This window comes from Phascolarctos cinereus, unplaced genomic scaffold (assembly GCF_003287225.1).
Source record: "Phascolarctos cinereus isolate Bilbo 61053 unplaced genomic scaffold, phaCin_HiC Scaffold_2;HRSCAF=192, whole genome shotgun sequence".
NCBI classification, from domain to species: Eukaryota; Metazoa; Chordata; class Mammalia; order Diprotodontia; family Phascolarctidae; genus Phascolarctos; species Phascolarctos cinereus.
The window spans coordinates 159917910-159936571 of record NW_027555625.1 but is presented as its reverse complement, the minus strand read 5'-3'; the positions used below and the strand labels follow the sequence as shown (position 1 = coordinate 159936571).

The 18662-nt window shown below is 40.1% G+C and overlaps 1 protein-coding gene across 3 annotated transcripts in view; it reads right to left on the bottom strand.

The window, feature by feature from the left end:
• Positions 1 to 1735: 1735 nt before the first annotated feature.
• Positions 1736 to 18662, bottom strand: part of OVOL2 (ovo like zinc finger 2) — a 50048-nt gene continuing 33121 nt past the window's right edge. For all 3 annotated transcript variants that reach the window (XM_020986525.2, XM_020986518.2, XM_020986531.2), the window contains one exon: positions 1736 to 2833. In XM_020986525.2, the coding sequence (XP_020842184.1) occupies positions 2523 to 2833 (311 nt within the window). In that variant the 3' untranslated portion in view covers positions 1736 to 2522. The remainder of the gene's footprint in view (positions 2834 to 18662) is intronic.

Genomic DNA, 18662 nt, shown 5'->3' with positions numbered 1-18662 from the left:
GTATGTGACAGGGAGTAAGGCAGGGGTGGGCAATCTGTAGCCTTCTAGGTCCTTGGGTGCAGCCTTTTGACTGAGGCAGTTTTACAGAACAAATCTTTTTATGAAGGAGATTTCATCTGTGAAATTTGGATTCAGTCAAAGGGCCAAACTTGAGGACCTAGAGGGCCACGTGTGGCCTCCTAGGTTTCCCACCCCTAAAGTTAGGTATAAGACTGTATGACCCTAGGCAAGTCATACAACCTGTTTTCCTCAGTTGTAAAACAGGAATCATAATAGTACCTACCTCCTAGGGTTGCTGTGAGGATCAAATGAGATATGTGTAAAGTTCTTATTAGCACAGTGACTGGCACATAGTAGGTGCTTTCCACCCCTTCCCTCTATAAAACAGTTACTATTTGTAAAGTACTTTGAAACTTTAAAGCACTATATAAATGCTAGTTAATCATTATTCACTCTGAGTGTGATCTTGGGTAAGTCATCTTACTTCTCTGGGTCTTACCATTCCTTCTCTATAAAATGATGGGGTTGGACTAGAAACCAGACGATGCCAAAGGCTTCTTTTAACTCTAAATCTGATGCTTTTCTTCCACCAGTTTCTTTCTCAAGTCATGAATTCCAGAGATTTCCAAAGATTTGCATTCTGGTTCCACACTATTGCCCAACAAGTATAGTGGGAGATTGAGACCACACAGCCTGAGGCCACTAGCACCTCTCACTCTGTCTTGGTCAAGAAAGGCTTAATTTGTTTTTCTTCCCAACGTGGGTTGGCCTCATTCCAGGCACAGAAAAAGATGTACACAAAGGTCAATTAACACACTTGCTAGTGGTAAGACTGCTAACCACGTGTGGATTCTCCCTCCCCCCCCTTATTTGTTTAGTCATATAAATAGGCTTTACAAACGGAACTTTTGAACTTTCTTAGAAAAACGCTAGCTTTTGAGCTGGAGGAAATCTCAGGGATCATAAAGTCCACCTCCTATCTCCCCAGATCTCAGCGGGGCGCCAGAGGGCCCTACCACAGCTCTTCTCCCCAACCTTCCAGCCAATGCTCTCTTTTCCAACCCTGTGGAAGGGAACCCCGAGTTTCCTTTCCATTCTGACATTCAGATGCACTCCTTCCCTCCCCGTAGAGGTGGCCTGGATCCCTCCCCATTCCCCTACCATGATGGCCACAAAAGACCACTCATAGCAGTTGTACAAACAAGAATCTCCTATCTACCATCCCTCAGGCAAAATGGAGGCCCACCAAGCCTAACCATCTGCCCTGCTATTGAAGGCTCCAGACCTCTGAAGACTGTCTCCCTCAATAAGAATATGAATTTCACGAGAATAGGGATTGTCTCAATTTTCTTTTTGTAACTCTGGAATTTTGCATGTAATAAGCACTTAAATGCTTTTTCATTCATTCCTCCTTTTCCAGATGAAGAAACTGGGGCATAGGAAGAATAAGTCAGTTACCCAAGTCACATAGGAAATATCAGACTTTAGTCATTAGGGATCGGGAATTAGGAAACTAGCAACACAGCGCAATGGAAAGAGCTGGACTAGATGGGCCCTAAGGTCCATTCCAACCCTAAATCTAAGAACTCAGACACCCTGGCCTCCGTAACAGGTACAGAATTACGACCCATTCTGCCTACCTGTGGGATAGTACAGACAGTGAGACTGTTAAGTCGCAGCAGTGCCTTATGTACAGTGTGGAGCTGCTTCCATGACAATAAAGCAAAATGAAGGGTTTGTGAATTTACCTTCCTTTATTTTATTTTATTTTTTTTTACAGCTGCAGCAGCACCTTGCCAGCATGACAATAAGGTGTGCACACGACTGTCAAGACAAGGTGGGGGAACGGATGCTGCACATTTAGCTCTGATTTTTTTGCCCCAGCTCTCAACTCCCTCAATTTTTTTTTAAAAAAAACTCCCTTCCCAAACAATCACAAAAACAATCAAAACATAATCTTAAGTCAAAGTTCACACCATAAAGCCTGACATGAAAATATAGTTGGCCTCTTCTTAGAAAAAAAAGGTTCATGGGGCCATTTCATTTATTAAAATAATTTCTGTAAACTTGGTTAGAAAGGAAATAATCCCATTCTCATCTTAACAACATTAGAGTGAGGATACTTTCCTTCAAGGTACCAGCAACTCAGGATCTTGTAGAATAAAACTGGTAATGTCTTCAAGAAGACCTTTAACCCCTTTTACTGAGTCCTAACAATGACTGTACAAAACACAAAAGCGGCCCCTGTTTAAAAAAACAAAAAACTAGCTTTTTGCAAGTCTTTCCTCAATTTCTCTCAGTTTCAAGACTAGACACCAACATCACAAGTGGTGGTATCACAAAGGATCAAAAATGAATGAGGCCACTATCTTGAGGGAAGCAGAAGAGACAGAGAGATCTCTGAACTTTTCTTAATTTAAAACAAAAAACTATAAAGAGAGGGGGGACAAAACCAGCATATGAACTTATCAAACATGTAAACTTCAGAACATCAGTCCCTCTCTTTTTCTCCTCCTTTCCCCTCATTTGTCCTCCTCGTTTAGTTTAGCATTTCTCTGGAGAACAGAGGTTAGCTTCGTCTGTAAAATGGCAGCCAGTTTTTTCGATGTCTTTTTGAGGAAAGCACTTCCTGGGTGGGCACTGTTCACATGCAGGTACAAGTCCTCTTGTGTAGGGCCTGTATAGCCGCAGTCCTCACAGACGTACAGCTTGTCCCGACGTTGTTTGTAGGCATACTGCTGCTGCACCCCATGGATCTTCTTCAGATGAGACTCCAAAGAGCAGCGCTGGGTGAAGGCCTTATTACAGATCTCACATTTGTAGGGGCGGATACCTATAAGAAAAGAAATCAGAAAGGAGTATGAAACTCATCAGCCACTGATTGGGAAACGGAGCCAACTGTTCAGTTAATGTTCAACTTTGAGGAAACCAAGCCAGGCTGAGTATCTGAGCTCCTGCATATACACATATACTTCCTTTTCGAGGGGGTTAGTTTTTTCATCTTTATGCATTATTTATTTCATTGAATATTTCCTAACTAAATTTTTTAAAAAATTAACATTCATTTTCTAAAATTAAGTTCCAGATTTTCTCCTTCTCTCTCGTACCCCTTGAGAAAGCAAATATGATCTTGATTATACATGTGAAATCATGCAAAACACATTTCCATATTAGCCATGTTACGAAAGAAAACACACACCAAGAAAAATTTTAAAAGTGAAAAAAATATGATTCAATTTGCTCTCAAAGTTCATCCGTTTTCTCTCTCTGGAAGTGGATAGCATTTTTCATCATCGGTCCCTTGGAATTCAACGGCTTCGATATTGACTTGATTAGAGTAGCTAAGTCATTCACAGTTGATAATTGTACACTATTGCTGTTACTGTGTACAATGTTCTCCTGGTTCTGCTCACTTCACTTTGCATCAGTTCATGTAAGTCTTCCCAGGTTTCTCTGAAACCATCCTGCTAGTCATTTCTTACAGCACAATAGTATTCCATTACAGTCCTATATCATAAGTTGTTCAGCCATTCCCCAACTGAGGACATCCCCTTAATTTCCAACTCTTTGCTACCACAAAAATATTGTGATAAATAATCAGGGGAACTTCTCTTACATCATCTCTTCCACTTACTACCTGTGTAATCTTAGGCAGGTCCCTTTACATGGACCCTTCGATTTCCTCATCTTTACAATGAACGCTTTGAACTATTTGGCCTTTGAGGTCCCTTCCATCTCTTCATTTATGCTGCAATGAATTATCACCCACTAATTCCTGAAAGCTATGTCTCTCTTAATTTAGTTTTTGTGGCTTCCATATTCGATTGGTAATTTGAATTAAACATGCAGTGCACTCTTTTTCCCCTGCATCTTTTTCAGGTGAAAGGTCATTTGACCATCTCTCTCCCATCTTGTATGTGTGAAGTTGATTTTCTGAACCCAAGCTCAAGACTTTATGTCTATCCATATTAAATTATCTCAGTAGATTCAACCCCAGGAACACAAGAAAATAAGACCAGTCCAGAGTTTTTGGGGTACAGGGAGGGGTCCAGAGGACTCAAGAGAAAATGATCATTAGAAAATGGTCTTGAGGGGCAGCTAGATGGTACAGTGGATAGACCCTGAAGTTAGGAGGACATGTGTGATTCTGGGCAAGTCACTTAACCCCAACTGCCTTAAAAACCAAACAACAAAAAAGAAGAAGAAAAAAAAAGAAAATGGTCTTGGGCAGAACCAAGATGGTGGAGTAAAGGCAGGGACTCACCTGAGCTCTCCCTCAAACCCCTCCAAATACCTTTAAATAATGACTCTAAAATTCTAGAGTGGCAGAACCCACAAAAAAAAAACCCAGCGTGAAACAATTTTCCAGCTCAAGACAACTTAGGTCAGCAGGAAATGTCTGTTGCACCAGGGCAAGAGAAAAGTGCAGTCCAGTGCAGGTCACGCTAGTGAAGACCAGGCCCCAGGGCGACTGAATAATGCTTGGCTGTGGTGATTTCAAGACTTCTCAACCCACAAATGCCAAAGACAATTTAGCAGGTCAGTGGGAAAGGTCTATCAGACTTGGGTGAGAGAAGACCACAGTGCAGCCAGGGCAGTGGCAACAGCAGCTGCTTCTACAGCTCTCAGCCCACAGACAGTAAGGGGATGGAACAACTGATCAGAAGGAGATTACAGGGTTCTCTGGTGGCACTAAGGCAGGAGTCTGTTGCTTTGTGCATACTTGGATCTGAGTTGCACTCCTGGGGCAAGAAGGAGCACTGGCATAGCAGACCTTGTGGCAGTAGTGCAGAGGGAACCCTCCTCACAGTTCCAGGGCAGAAAGAGTGCTTCTGGTCACTCACAGACCAGAGCAAAGGCCAGGACAGAAGTAAACACCTCTCCTTAGATCATACCACTTTTGAAGAACTTAAAACCTACAGGTCCCTAGAAGTATCTCTGAAAACAGCTGCACAAAACTCCTGAAGCTTGGGACAATGCACCCGCCACCTTGGAAGCAAACCCCTACCTTAACAAAGAGTTTAAAAGTCAACTAACTGGCTGGGAAGATGAGCAAATAGTGGGAAAACACTCAGACTACAGAATCTTACTTTGGTGACGGGGAAGATCAAAACATATAATCAGAAGAAGACAACGTCAAAGCTATTACATCCAAAGCCTCCAAGAAAAATATGAATTGGTCTCAGGCCATGGAAGAGCTCAAAAAGGATTCTGAATATCAAGTATAAAAAGTAGAGGAGAACAGACAGGGTTAAATAAAGAGAGGGAACAGGATAAACAAGGGGAAAATAAATAGGTGGTAATCATTACTGTGAAAAAAACTTTTTACAATGGCTTTCTCTCTGATAAAGACTTCATTTCTCAAACATATAGAAAATTGAGTCAAATTTACAGAAATAAGAGCCATTCCTCAATTGATAAATGGTCAAAGTATATGAACAAGCAGTTTTCAGACAAAGTAATCAAAGCTATCTCATCACTATTGAGGAGAGAAATGCAAATTAAAACATTCTGAGCTATTATCTGATACCTATAAAATTGGCTAATATGACAAGAAAAGCAAAATGACAAATGTTGGAAGAGACTGGGAATTTTTTTTTGTAAGTCCAGTTAAGTGACCAATTGGAGTTGGGTGACTTTCCCAGGGTCACACAGCTAGTAGTGTTATGTGTTTGAGGCTGCACTTGAACTCAGGTCCTCCTGACTCCAGGACTGGTACTCTATCCACTGCTCCACCTACCTGTGGGAAAATTAAAACATAAATGTACTATTGGTGAAGTTATATGCTGATTCAACCATTGTAGAGAGCAATTTGAACTATATCCAAAGGGCCACAAAACCATGCAGACATACCAAGCAATACCACTTCTAGGTCTGTATCCCAAAGAGATAAAAAAAAAAAAGTAAAAGGACTTACCTATACAAAAATATTTATAACAGTGGTGGCAAAGAACTAGAAATTGAAGCAATGTTTATCAACTGGGGAACGGCTGAACAAGTGGTTGTATATGATTGTGATGGAATACTATTGTGCTATAAGAAATGATGAGCAGGATGCTCTCAGAAAAACATGAAAAGACTTATATAAACCAATGCAAAGTGAAATGCGTAGAATGAGGAGAACATTGTACACAGAACAGTATTGTACAATTAAAGATGCTATCTCCAGAGAAAGACCTGGCCAAAAAAGACCACTCATATCAGCTGTACAAACAAGAAGCTCCTATTTCTTCACTTTCTTTATTTTCCTTAGGGTTCTTTTGTCTGTGTTTTCTTTCCCAGAATGACTTATGGAGAAATGTGTTTTGCAAGACTACACATGTATAACTTATGTCAAATTTGCTTGCCTTCTCAAGGGAGAGGAAAAGGGAGGGAGGGAATTTGAATGTTAAAATTGTTTTCACATGTAATTGAGAAAAAATAAAATATTATACAATAACAACAAAACAAAATGGTGTTTCAACCTGCTTACACAGTTTACCCTAGCTGAACTCTTGGTCGGTTCCTAGACATGAAATAGGGGGATGGGGTTGCAAAGGAGAGAAAATGAGCCAACTCCATGGAAGATAATTTGAACTCAGGTAAGCCGATAGCCTGAAAAACATGGGCTTTGCAGAGTAGACAATACTAAAAGGACAAGAATTTAAGAACGCTTTCATGGATCAAGCAAATTTTTGCATCATCAGTTCTTCCACTGCCCCACTGACTTCCCCGGATCTCTTCCTGCCTTTACTCCATCTCAGGGTTCATCTTTTCTTCCCAACCCCTTCAGAGGAACATACAAACTACCATAGGCAGGAAGCAACCTTGCTCTCTCCTCCATCCTGGAACATGGGACAAAGCCACAGCAACTCCACCCCCAATGAAGTGACCCATGGCCGTCATCTCACTTCCTCAATTCATTTTTAAGTTCCTGGGGGGCAGGGGCTCTTATCTTCTTCTAAGTGCTTAACATAATGCTGGGCACTGTTATGTAATAGCCCTTACATACTGAATTGAATTAGAATAAAGGGAACTTGTGCTTCTGCCCAAATGCCTGAATCCTAAGCAGACTTCGCTACAGAATGACTCCTTAATTCCAAGCACAAATCCTTTCAGATTACTTGCCAACTGTCTAAAAGGTGGGTAACGACTGGGCCAAGTCCCTGGCTTGTGGCCATCACCTCCAAACACTAGCTTGTATGTAACCTGGGGCTCCCTTAGCTGCTTCAGGTAATTAATGAAACCTTCTTGTCACCTTCTAGTCTATGAGAAGAGTCAGAGCAAGTTAGAAACTAGGTAACAATATTCCCTATGATATATAAATTGAGAAAGCATGGGAAAATTTGGTAACCAAGGGTGAAATACTTGGCATATTCTGCCAGAAAACATACAGTTTGGGCTGCAGATTCTTGCTCAGATACTGAGGGACTGTTAGGCAAGCTAGTTTAACACAGTTAAGGAACCTGAGACCAGATCTCCAGACAGCTTGAACTGTTAGAAAAGTCTACTATATAGTAAGGAGCCAAAAATTGTAACATCCTTCATCCAAGCTCTCTGAAGCCAAAGGCAAGGCAAGTCAACGAGCATTAATTAAGCACCTACTTATGTGCCAGTCAATGTGCTAAGTGCTAACAAGACAAAGAAAAGGCAAAAAAACAAAAACAAAACCCCAAATCGGTGAACTGCTCTCAAGGAGCTCACATTCTAATGGGGGAGATTACATGCAAGCAACTGTCTCTTCATTCATTCATTCATTCATTCATTCATTCATTCATACATACATACACACACACACACAGAGCGTTTTCTCAAATTAGATTATAAGGTTATATTATAATTATATTATAGATATTAGATTATAAGTTATATATTAGATTATAATTTAGATTATTAGATATATTAGATTATAAAATCAGGTCAGGGCCTGTTTTTGTCTTTTTCTTTGTATTCTCAGCTTTTAACATAGTACATGGCACACAGTAGGGACTATATAAATGCTTATTCCCTTTTACCCTTCTCTCCCTTTATACAAAATCTGAACATAAAAACAGTGCCATAAATGGTTCATGTCACCAAAAAGGTGGCAGATTTTGGAAACAGAGAAATATCCCAATTAAATAGATCACAACTGTTTTTCCTTCACATTATCTTCATTCCATCTTTTGGACACCAGACTTTTTTGCTTTAGACCACTCTTAAGAGCCTTAACATCTTCCATATTTTTAAGGAAGAAGCCCAAAGGACTATAAGTATATGCATACCCTTTGACCCAGCAACACCACTAGTAGGTCTATATCCCAAAGAGGTCAAATAAAAAGGAAAAGGTCCTATGTATACAAAAATATTTACAGTAGCCTTTTTTGTGGAGGCAAAGAATTGGAAATTGAGTGGATAGCCATGAACTGTATAGCTGAACAAGTTATGGCATGTGATTGTGAAGGGGCACTACTGTGTAATACGGGAAATGACAAGGGGGATGGTTTCAGAAAAACATGCCAAGCTCTGTATGAACCGATGTAAAGGGAAGCGAGAAGCACCCGATCACTGTGCGCAGCAACAGCAATACTGTGATGACAACCAACTGTGAGGCAGTTCTGATCAAGATAATGATCCAAGGCAATCCCAAAGGAGTCATGATGAAAAAATGCTATCCACCTCCCGAAAGAGAACTGATGATGAACGGACTATAAACTGAAGTATAATTTTCTCATTTTATTTTTCTTGACTTTTGTGTTAAAATATGGCTAATATACAAGTATGTTTTGCTTATTTCACATGAAGAATGTATATATTGTTTCTCAGTGGGTGGGGGAGGGGTGAGAAAAGAAGAGAATTTGGAACTCAAAATTTTAAAAAAGAATGATAAAAATAACATTTTTTTTTAAAGGAGAAGGCCTATCAGATTATGAGATAGCAAAGTTATACCTTAGTTCCACCAGAGTTTGTTTTTAATTTGGTTTGGTACGTAATATATTCTGACCAGAAAATTCTTTACATTCAAGGCTTAGCATTCAAAAAAAAAATGCTATCAACACTTTAAAACTTTCTATCACTTTTCCTCTTTAAAAAAAAGAAAGGCTGACATTTATACAGCACTTTAAGGTTTGCAAACTGCTTTACATATTATCTTAGCCTCACTAACAGCATATTCTCTCTCTCTCTTTCATAATTCCCATTTGAATTTGAGGCTTAAAGAGGCTAACATCTGTTAGTCAATAAGCATTTATAGAGCACCTACTGCATGTCTGGTACTGTGCTAGGCTCTGGAGATACAAACATAGGTTAAAAGCATTCCCGACCTCAAGGAGCTAACAGTCTAATGAAGGATGGGATGACAGGCGACATATAAATGAGATTTGTAGGGGCAGCTAGGTGGCAGAGTGGATAGAGCACCCAACCTGAAGTCAGGACGACCTGAGTTCAAATGCGGCCTCAGACCAAACACTTGACACTTAACTAGCTGTGTGACCCTGGCAAGTCACTTAACCCCCAACTGCCTAAAATAATTTTTAAAAATATACACATACACAAAAAACAAGATTTGTAGGATTAGTTGGGGTAGTATCAGTTGGGGTAGTACCAGAGGGAAGTCACTAAGATTAAAGAGGACTGAGAAAGCCTTTTGCCCCAGATGGGGCTTTGGCTGAGACTTGAAGGAAGCTGGGAAAGATAGGCTTCCCACACTAGCCTCTCTACCTTTCCTCTCAGCTTATCTCTTACCCCAAAATTTTACTAAAAAAGAGACCATTCCCAAGGAGTTCCCTCCTTTCTGTCCCCTTCACTTCATCTTGACATAATCACCCCTGAGTAGGTCTATTAACCAACATTTATTGAACTCTTACCATGTGGCCAAATAAGAGATGTGATTACTTCCTTCCACCTTTCATAAGGGGGCAGTGAGGTGGCACAGTGGAGAGTATGCTGGCCCTGGAATCAGGAAGACTTGCTCCTCCTGAGTTCAAATCTGACTTCAGACACTTATTAGCTATGTGACCCTGGGCAAGTCACTGAACCCTGCCTGCCTCAGTTTCCTCATCTGTAAAATGGGCTGGAGAAGGAAATGGCAAACTACTTTAGTAGTTTCGCCAAGAAAACCCCAAATGGAGTCACAAAGAGTCAGACGTGACAAAAAACAACAGAACACCCTTCGTGAAGTTTGGACAAAAACACTTCAACTACTATTCCCATAAATTCAGCTGGAACTACAAGGTTACCTAGTCCCATTCTCTCATTTTATAGATGAGGGGACACTCTCTCATCATCACTCTAAATTACATATTTTCTATGTTTAATAGGAATGTATATGTATAGCCTTTATCAGCTTGCACACCATGGTGGGGAGGGAGAAGGAGAAAAATTTAAAACTCAAAAGCTTATGGAAGTAATTGTTGATAATTCAAAATAAATTAATTAAAAATTTAAAAATAAATAAAAATAAAACAAATTATATATTTTCCATGATATCCAAAAATAAACTTAAACAGACTTACTCTGACCTTTATGTGACATTAAAGTTTTACCTGGTTTCAACCAACTATTTTATTCCCTGAAGGTCTACAAGCTACCTAAGTCTGTCTTTAGATTAGTTTAGAAAGCAGAGACTGCATAATTTTCATTGTGGCGGGTTTAAGACAATCATGCACTTAGTAATTGCTTTTTTATGAGGCTCATGATTATAGACTTAGAGTGGAAAATACCCTTAGAGGTGATCTGACCAGATTCTAGATTGGACTAGATTATCTTCCAATCTTTTCATTTTACAGATAAAGAATCTAAGGACAGAGAGATTAAGTTACTTGCCTATGGTCACAAAAGTATTCAGTAGCTAAGGTCCTTAGATTCTAAATCTCTCTACAGGGGTCCTTAAAAAAAAAACTTATTGATGTCTTTTGCTTTTTTACATCATCTACTCTACCCAGAGCTCTTTCACTGAGTCAGGAAGACCTAAATTCAAATCCTGCCTCAGACAATTTAGTAGCTGCATGACCCTGAGCAAGTCACTTAACCTCTGTCTCAGCTTCTTACTAGGTAAAATGAGGATAATGACAGCACCTAGCTCCCAGGGTTGTTATGAGGATAAAATGAGATATTTGTAAAGAGCTTTACAAACCTTAAAACACTGTATAAATGCTAGCTATTATCATTATATAACAAAAATAGTATTTTGGAAAAGAAAAAAAATCAACACAACTCATCAATACATTAACAAAGTCTGAGACTAAGTGCCCTTCCATCTCAGCATTCTTTTCATTCATTCTTTTTTTTGGGGGGGGGTTGGGCATTGGTAGTTAAGTGACTTGCCCAGCGTCACACAACTAGTAAGTGTCAAGTGTCTTGGGCTGGATTTGAACTCGGGTCCTCCTGAATCCAGGGCCAGTGCTCTATCCACCGCGCTACCTAGCCACCTTTCTTCTCTTCATTCTTACCACATTTTGTTCTTTATAAATTCTTCTTTTTCTTTTTCTAAATTTTTTTTTCTTTATAAATTTTTCAAGGAATCATTCACTTTTGATTCTGTCTAGATTGTTGTAGTCGCCATATATAGTTTTCTTGGCTCTTCTCCACGCATCACCAGTTCATGCAGATGTTGGACTGCATCTCTACACTCAATCACATTTCTCATTTCTTACAGCACAATAATATTCCAATACATTCTTTTACCACAATTTGTTTAGCCATTCCCTAATTGATGGCCATCTACTTTGTTTCCCATTCTTTGCTTATGCACAAAGTGCTGCTATAAATATTTGGTGTATATGGATGGGGACTTTCCCCATCCTTATCAATGACCTCTTTAGGGTATGCCTCATAATGCAATCTGTGGGTCAATGGGTACAGACATTTTAGTTACTTTATTTACATGATTCCAAAGTGCCATCCAAAATGACTGACCTGATTTACAGTTCCACCAACAATGCACGTAGTAATACTACGACTATGTTCCCATTACCCCTCCAACACTGACTGTAACTCATCTTTTGTAATCTTGCTCCTTGACCTCCCCTTTTCTGTTGTGCCTCACTCTTAAAAATAATGACTTCTACAGGTAATAGAAAGGATATTGTCCCATGACAGTAATTTTCCTACATCCCTGATTGTGCAGTTCATTATTAACCTTTGCCCTCTCCATGGTTATTTTCCTGCCATTTACCATGAAATATCCTTCTGGGGTTCATGCCCTCCTACCTTTCTGGATGTCTACTGTCCCCAAGAAGCTTGAACTACTCTTTTGAGACAGGACAAGTGTCTCTCTAGGCACTAAATCTCTGAAGATTATACCCACTGTAAGGTCCCCATCCCCTCTTACATCTTTTCCCCTCCATGGAAGCATTAATCAGTGGTACTCCTTTCCCACCTATGAAATAAGATTTTCTCCTTATCTTTCATCATTGCAATCCTTCCCTTTGTATCTTTATCTCCTCTCCTATAGGCTCTCTTCTTCTTGAGAGACTATAGGAATTATTTTGCCTTCATTGTCAAACTTTGACTTGATTAAAGTCTTTTATATGTTCCTCTCTCTTTTCTTGTTCCCCTTTATGCTCCTTCCCATTCGGAAATCAATTCTTTCCTACAAAAAAATATAAATTTGCCTATAGACGAGGCATCATAAGGTTTAGTCCATGATGTTTTAGACCTATTTCTCCATCATCATTTCCATTTGCCTTCTGTTCATCCTCGTCTCCTTGTGTACTGCCGAAAAGACGTCTCTTAATGATCTCTCTGTCATCGTTTTGTTGTTGTCCTTGGCTGCTGTATTTATTTACCTTTTTTGCGTTTCAGTTGTCTGGGGTATCTGCAAAGTATTTTGTTCAGGTCTCATTTTATTTCTAGAGATGCTTCGAAGGACTCTCTTTTATTTAACATCTCACTTAAAGGTTAGGTTCAGGTTTGCAGGGTAGGTTCACTCTGGGTGGCATGTTGAACTTTGCTCTTCCAAAAACATTACCCCATCCCCTCTACGGTGGATAGTTTTATGCTATTCAGATTAACTTTCTCTTATATTTGAAGGTCTTTCTCCAGACAGGCAGAATTTGTTGTCAGGCACTGGAATTGTTAAATTTAACCACTCTGGATCTTGGAGTTTATAGCACAAAGTATTTTCCTGGAGGTGATTTGGGGCTTCTTTCAATTGGAACTTTGCTTTCTGTGCTCAAAAGTCTTGAGCAATTTTCTTGTATTATTTCTTACATGTGCATAATAATACACATTCTTTCTTAAGATGTTTAGGTTTTCTTTTAACATTAAGGCTTTTTGTTTCTTTTCTTGTAGACTGTCCTTTACTTCTGTGTATTTTCATTCTCAGTAAGTTATTCTCTCTTTGAGATTTTCTACTGTGGATTCACCTTTTTCTATTCTGCCAATTATTTCAGCTATGCAATCCATAACTTCTGTCTTCATAATTCTGATTTCTCTTTTAAACCAGACTTCTAGGGGTGGAGCCAAGATGGCAGAGCAGAGGAAGCATTCAACTGAACTCTCTCACCCATTCCCTCCAAACAACTTTAAAATAATGCTTGAAATCGAACTCTGGAGTGGCAGAGCCAACAAAAAGTATCTGTGATACAGTTATGGAAGTTGCCCTGGAGCCCACCAGTGGTGGAACCAGGTGGTGGTGACAGAAGCTACAGCAGCTTCAGGAGCTCTCAAACCAGAGACAGTGAGGAGACCTAGCAACTTGTCAGAAAAGAGATTACAGGGGTCCCCCTGTGTTAGCACTGGATGTATGACTACAAGCTGTCTGGCAGCTCCATTGCCTATATGCGCTTCTGGGTCATAATTCAAGGGCAAAGAGGAGCACTCTTGGTCAAGATGGAGCAGGGCTCCTGTGATCTCAAGGGAGCAGAGCCTCAAAAGAGCAGTATCAATTGCAATCCCAAGAGTTATGGGGCCCTTCCTAAATAAGGTTTAAAACACAGATCAGAATAACAATGACCACACCTTTCCCCAGATCACACAACCTTGGAATCACTGAAAACTTCCAACCCCCCAGAACTAGCTCTGAAAATAGGATGAAAAAGTGTGAAGCTCAGGATAGTGTTCCTCCTGGCCCCACCCCCCATACCAGGGACAGGGACCAACTTTAACATAAATTCAAAATCAAGAAACAGGCAACAACTGAAAAAGAACCTGCCCATAAAAAGCTACGATGGTGACAGGGAAGATCAAGACACAAACTATAAATAACTGTTTACATCTCTTTTAAACCATTCAGGAATATCCTGCTGTGGTTTCATGCTCTCTTGGGAATCCACAGGGTCTTCTGCCTCATCAGGTGTTGCTGTTTTCCCTTTGTCTTACAATATTTACTGATTCCTGAATAAATCTTTTCCTTGATCTGAAGATTATTTTACCTTCTATTCATATGCCTCCTGGTGTTTTGTTTGCTTATGCTGATATTGCTGACATTTTTAACTGAGTTTTCTTCTTCCTGAGATCTTTTCAGATTTTTTCCCCTTCTATATTCCCCTATTGCTCATTTTCTGACTCCCTCTCCTCTGGTGGTGGTTTCCCTTGGGGCTAGACCTAAAAGTTATCTTAGCCTCCTCCCATGCTGGGCAATTCACATTTTACTAGCCCTCAGTCTCTGCCCCAGGTGACCTCTGAGGGCAAAGAACCGGCCCTAGCTGGATTCTCAGCTTTCTCCTCTGACTTGGTGGAATGCTACACACATCCTTTGTTCCTCAGTTCTGTGGCTGAGCTCCACTGCAGCAGAGTACTGCCATACTCCTGTCCCGGCTAGGATAAGCATCTGCCTTTTGGATTTCTGTACCTCTGGTAAGAGCGCGAGGAGAGAGGGTTGGATTTTGTTTGAAGCTGAGGGTTGATTTGTGCAGCCCTGCAGGGTGCTGAGTAATAATTATATTAGGGATAAGCAATCTCTGATGTTAATAGAACAGACTGTTACCTCATTATGGTTCTTGGTAACATGGACCAGAAGTTCAAACTTGTTGCCTGCAAAACTCCCCAGTACAGCCCAAATCAGCTTAAAATATAATTGGGAAATGTTTAACAAAATAAATAAAGATAATATTAGTATGTAGTTTTCTAAGGAATTCATATCTATTTGAGTTTGACATCACTGTTCTACATCACTGAGAAAGCTAAAATTGCTTTATCTTTTATACATAATTTTTATTTGGGGGAAGTATGAGAGATCATAAGAATCTAAGAAAATGGCTAGTCCTTTATCTTGTTGACACAGTAGAGCATAAGGCCTAGAATGAGGAAGTAGGGAAGATTAAGGGAATCCTGGAAATAAAGAATAAGAATGCTGAAACGCAGCTAGCCAAAATCAGCTAGAATTTTTTTAATATCACCTCCCACAGTCTCCTTCTCTTTGTCTATACAATTCTCACCCTCTATCCTGCCAATGTGAATTCCCCAATATCTACCTCTCTCCTTAGCAGACCATCTGACTCGTCCTTCAATCCCATATCCTCCATGCATGAGAAACAGGCCTATCCAGAAAGATGTACACATTATGACTGTGTCTTCCTTTCTTTCTTTTAGGGACAAGTGATGTACCTTCTTCTCCTCATTTCCAGGGTTTCCCTAGCTTCCCTACTTCCTTCCCTCAGCACTATAAACAAAAGGTATCGATCACCTTCCCAGGGTCACAGCTAATTAAGTATCTGAGGCCTGGTTTGAACTCAGGTCTTCCTGACTCCAGGCCCAGCGCTCTACCCACTGCACCATAGCTGCCCAAATAATCCTCTGCATTGGCCTATTACAGATAACAGTTATTCTCCCTCCCTTTATGCCACACAGCTCAGTATTAGTGAATAAACATCACTTGAGGCTAGGTACGGAAGGGTGCAAATGGAACTGAAAACATGCCAGCATTAACAGGTTTAGTTAAGTTACTGAGAAAGTTGTTGGAAGCGAAGCTTACAGGGTACAATAAAAATGTGAGTTATTGTGATTATAAAAACACAGGCAGTATAGGGTGTATTGTAACTATGAATTGGAATGCAGAGGACTTTGTCCACTTTACCTCTTGGACTCAAGTTTCTTTATCGGCAAAATGGAGACTAAAAACTATCCTCACGTAGCTCACAGTTATTGTGAGGATTAAATGAATAATAAACAGAAAAAAGTATTCAAAAGCTTTAAAGTCTATATTCTATGTCTGAGCAATATCAGTGATATGAACTATAGCCCAGTTTAAGAGCTAGAAGGAAACTCAGCTGACTAACCCTCTCATTTTACAGGTGAGCCCAAGAGAAGTTAAGGGATTAGTCCAAGGTCACACAGGTAAGCAAGTAACAGATTCTTTCATTCCAAAAGCTCCATTCTTTTGATTGTATTACAGTAAGCTTCCCCCCACCCAAAAATGGAGTTCTTAAAGCTATTTCAGAAATGCATTACAAAAGGAAAGTCTTTCTGAATTATTTTTGTTCTAGCTGTTAGCAAATCCAGACATTCTCTGAGTTACACATCATTTAGCCAAAATGAGGGGGGAAAGATCTGTTGCTTAATAAACTTCCTGCTGGATCATTTTTTCCTCTTTTTTTTATAGGTAAGAAAATTAGAAGAATTAAGAGATTTGTCAAAATTCCACTGGTAATTAAGTGGCCAGCTAGGAGGTACAGCGGATAGAGGGGGTGAGGTTTAGAGTCAGAAAGACCTGAGCTCAAATCTGGCCTCAGGTACTTACTGGCTGTGTGACTCTGGGAAAGTCACTTAACCTTTGGTTGCTTCAATTTTCTCATCTGTCAAATGAGCTGCCAAGAAAACCCCAAATGGGGTTATGAAGAGTGGGCCACTACTAAACAAGAGCAAATAAGTGGGCACAGTCAGGCCTTGAACCTAGGAGGGTCTCCAAATCTAACCAGTCTAACATGTAGCCTCCTCACCTCAGTATGAATACTTCTTTTTTCCATTTTAAAATGGAGCTTTTGTTCGTCCCTCACGGTGGGCCAGATGGTAAATAAAGGTGGCCATTCTCTCAATTAATGTGTTTTGTTTTTCTCATCTTTTTTTTCCCCTCTCACCTTTTTTATATCTTTATTACAAGGGATGGCTTACAGGTAAAGGAAGGAGAAAAGATATATTCAGAAATGAAAGTGGTTAAAAACAAAAGGCTTCATTAAAATAAGATTTTAAAGAATTTTTTAAAGAGATGGAGAAACATTTTTAAAAAAGAATTGTCATTATAAGCTATTAAGTGGGAAGAGGACCATTAGTGAAGATTAAAATTTGTTTAATTTTATTATTAATTTATTATCATATAATGTACATAATATGACATATAGTATAAATAATAATTATTCATTTAAATTTAAAAATTACTTTGCTCCATTGGCAGCCTGTAGTTAATTCTCTCACCCCAACCTTTCTTTTCTTTTTACAGTACCTAGCATCTCATGCCTACAGTTCTAGAGAGGTAGTCTCAGGGCAAACCGTGTTTACAACCACCAACTTTACCAAGACTATTCATTTACCTTTTTAGCAATCCCATTGTCCCCTGACCCCAAACCCAAGCAAGATAAGGCAAGCTTGGAGCACCAGCATCAAAGCAAAAGAGCCAACATTTCTGTATCCACCAGCCCCGTGACTCTTCCCAGAGACAGCCTCGGCCGCTACACTCTCTCCAACAAACTGCCCCACCTCTGAAGTGAAGAGGACAGAGCTAGGTTTATATTATCTAGGCTAGGGTTTGAAGGCTGGATCCTCCTGCCCTCAGGCTCCTGAAATATCAGGAGGGACAGTTGGCTTTTTTTAAGCTTGCAAACATAGCCCTTATACACAAGGCTCAACCTCTCAGAAATGAATGACCCCGGGCAAAAAAGGAACAGAGTGATCCAAGCAAGAATTTCTATCAAGGCGCCAGCAACAACAACAAATAGGGCCAACCCCTCAAAGAACTCACATTCTATCCTGGGGATGGGGGAGTTCGCTATAAAAATGGGTACGTATATTATAAACATGTTAATGAGAGAGGCTGCAGGAAAAGCTCAAGCTGAGGAAGAGATGGCACTAAAGCTGAGTCTCTCCAGGGCAAAACCAACTCCTGATGGCTAAAGGTAGAGCAGGACAATCCTCTTCATGTATTATTAAAAAAACACACACACTGAGGAGGGATCACTGGTGAAATAAATTACTGTGTGATCTGGTGTGGCCCTTGGCTCTGGCTTTGAATCTGCCTTCTAAAACACTGATTCTTCACCAACTGGTCCGTACAGTTGCTCTTTTCTTTAGTTTTGACAACTGTATCCCCATATAATTGGCTTCCCTCGTGATATTAGGGATTATATTTTATGCATTTAAAAACATTATTCTGAGAAGGAGTACATAAGTGTTACCAGACTGACAATGGGGCCCATAATACAAAAAAGGTTTGGAATCCTAGCTCTAAAACAAACCAGACCTAGACTCTTACAATTAGCACCTCTTTGCTGCGCCCCTGGTTCTCACACACCTGCCAGCCTGATATGGGCCCCCACGCCCCAAGCTACATTGTTGGAAAGTCCCCAGCTACCTTGACCTTGGAAGCAGGATCTCTGGTATCAGTTCCTCAATTATCCCTTTGACTCCAGTGCTAAACTGATCCCAAGCTGACTTTATCTCTGCATCATACCTACCCAAAAGATGGTGCCCACAGGCCTCAGGGCCCCATAATTTGTGACCGGCTACCTTTTCTCATCTGCACAGTGCTCTGGCTGAGGCCATGGTAAAGC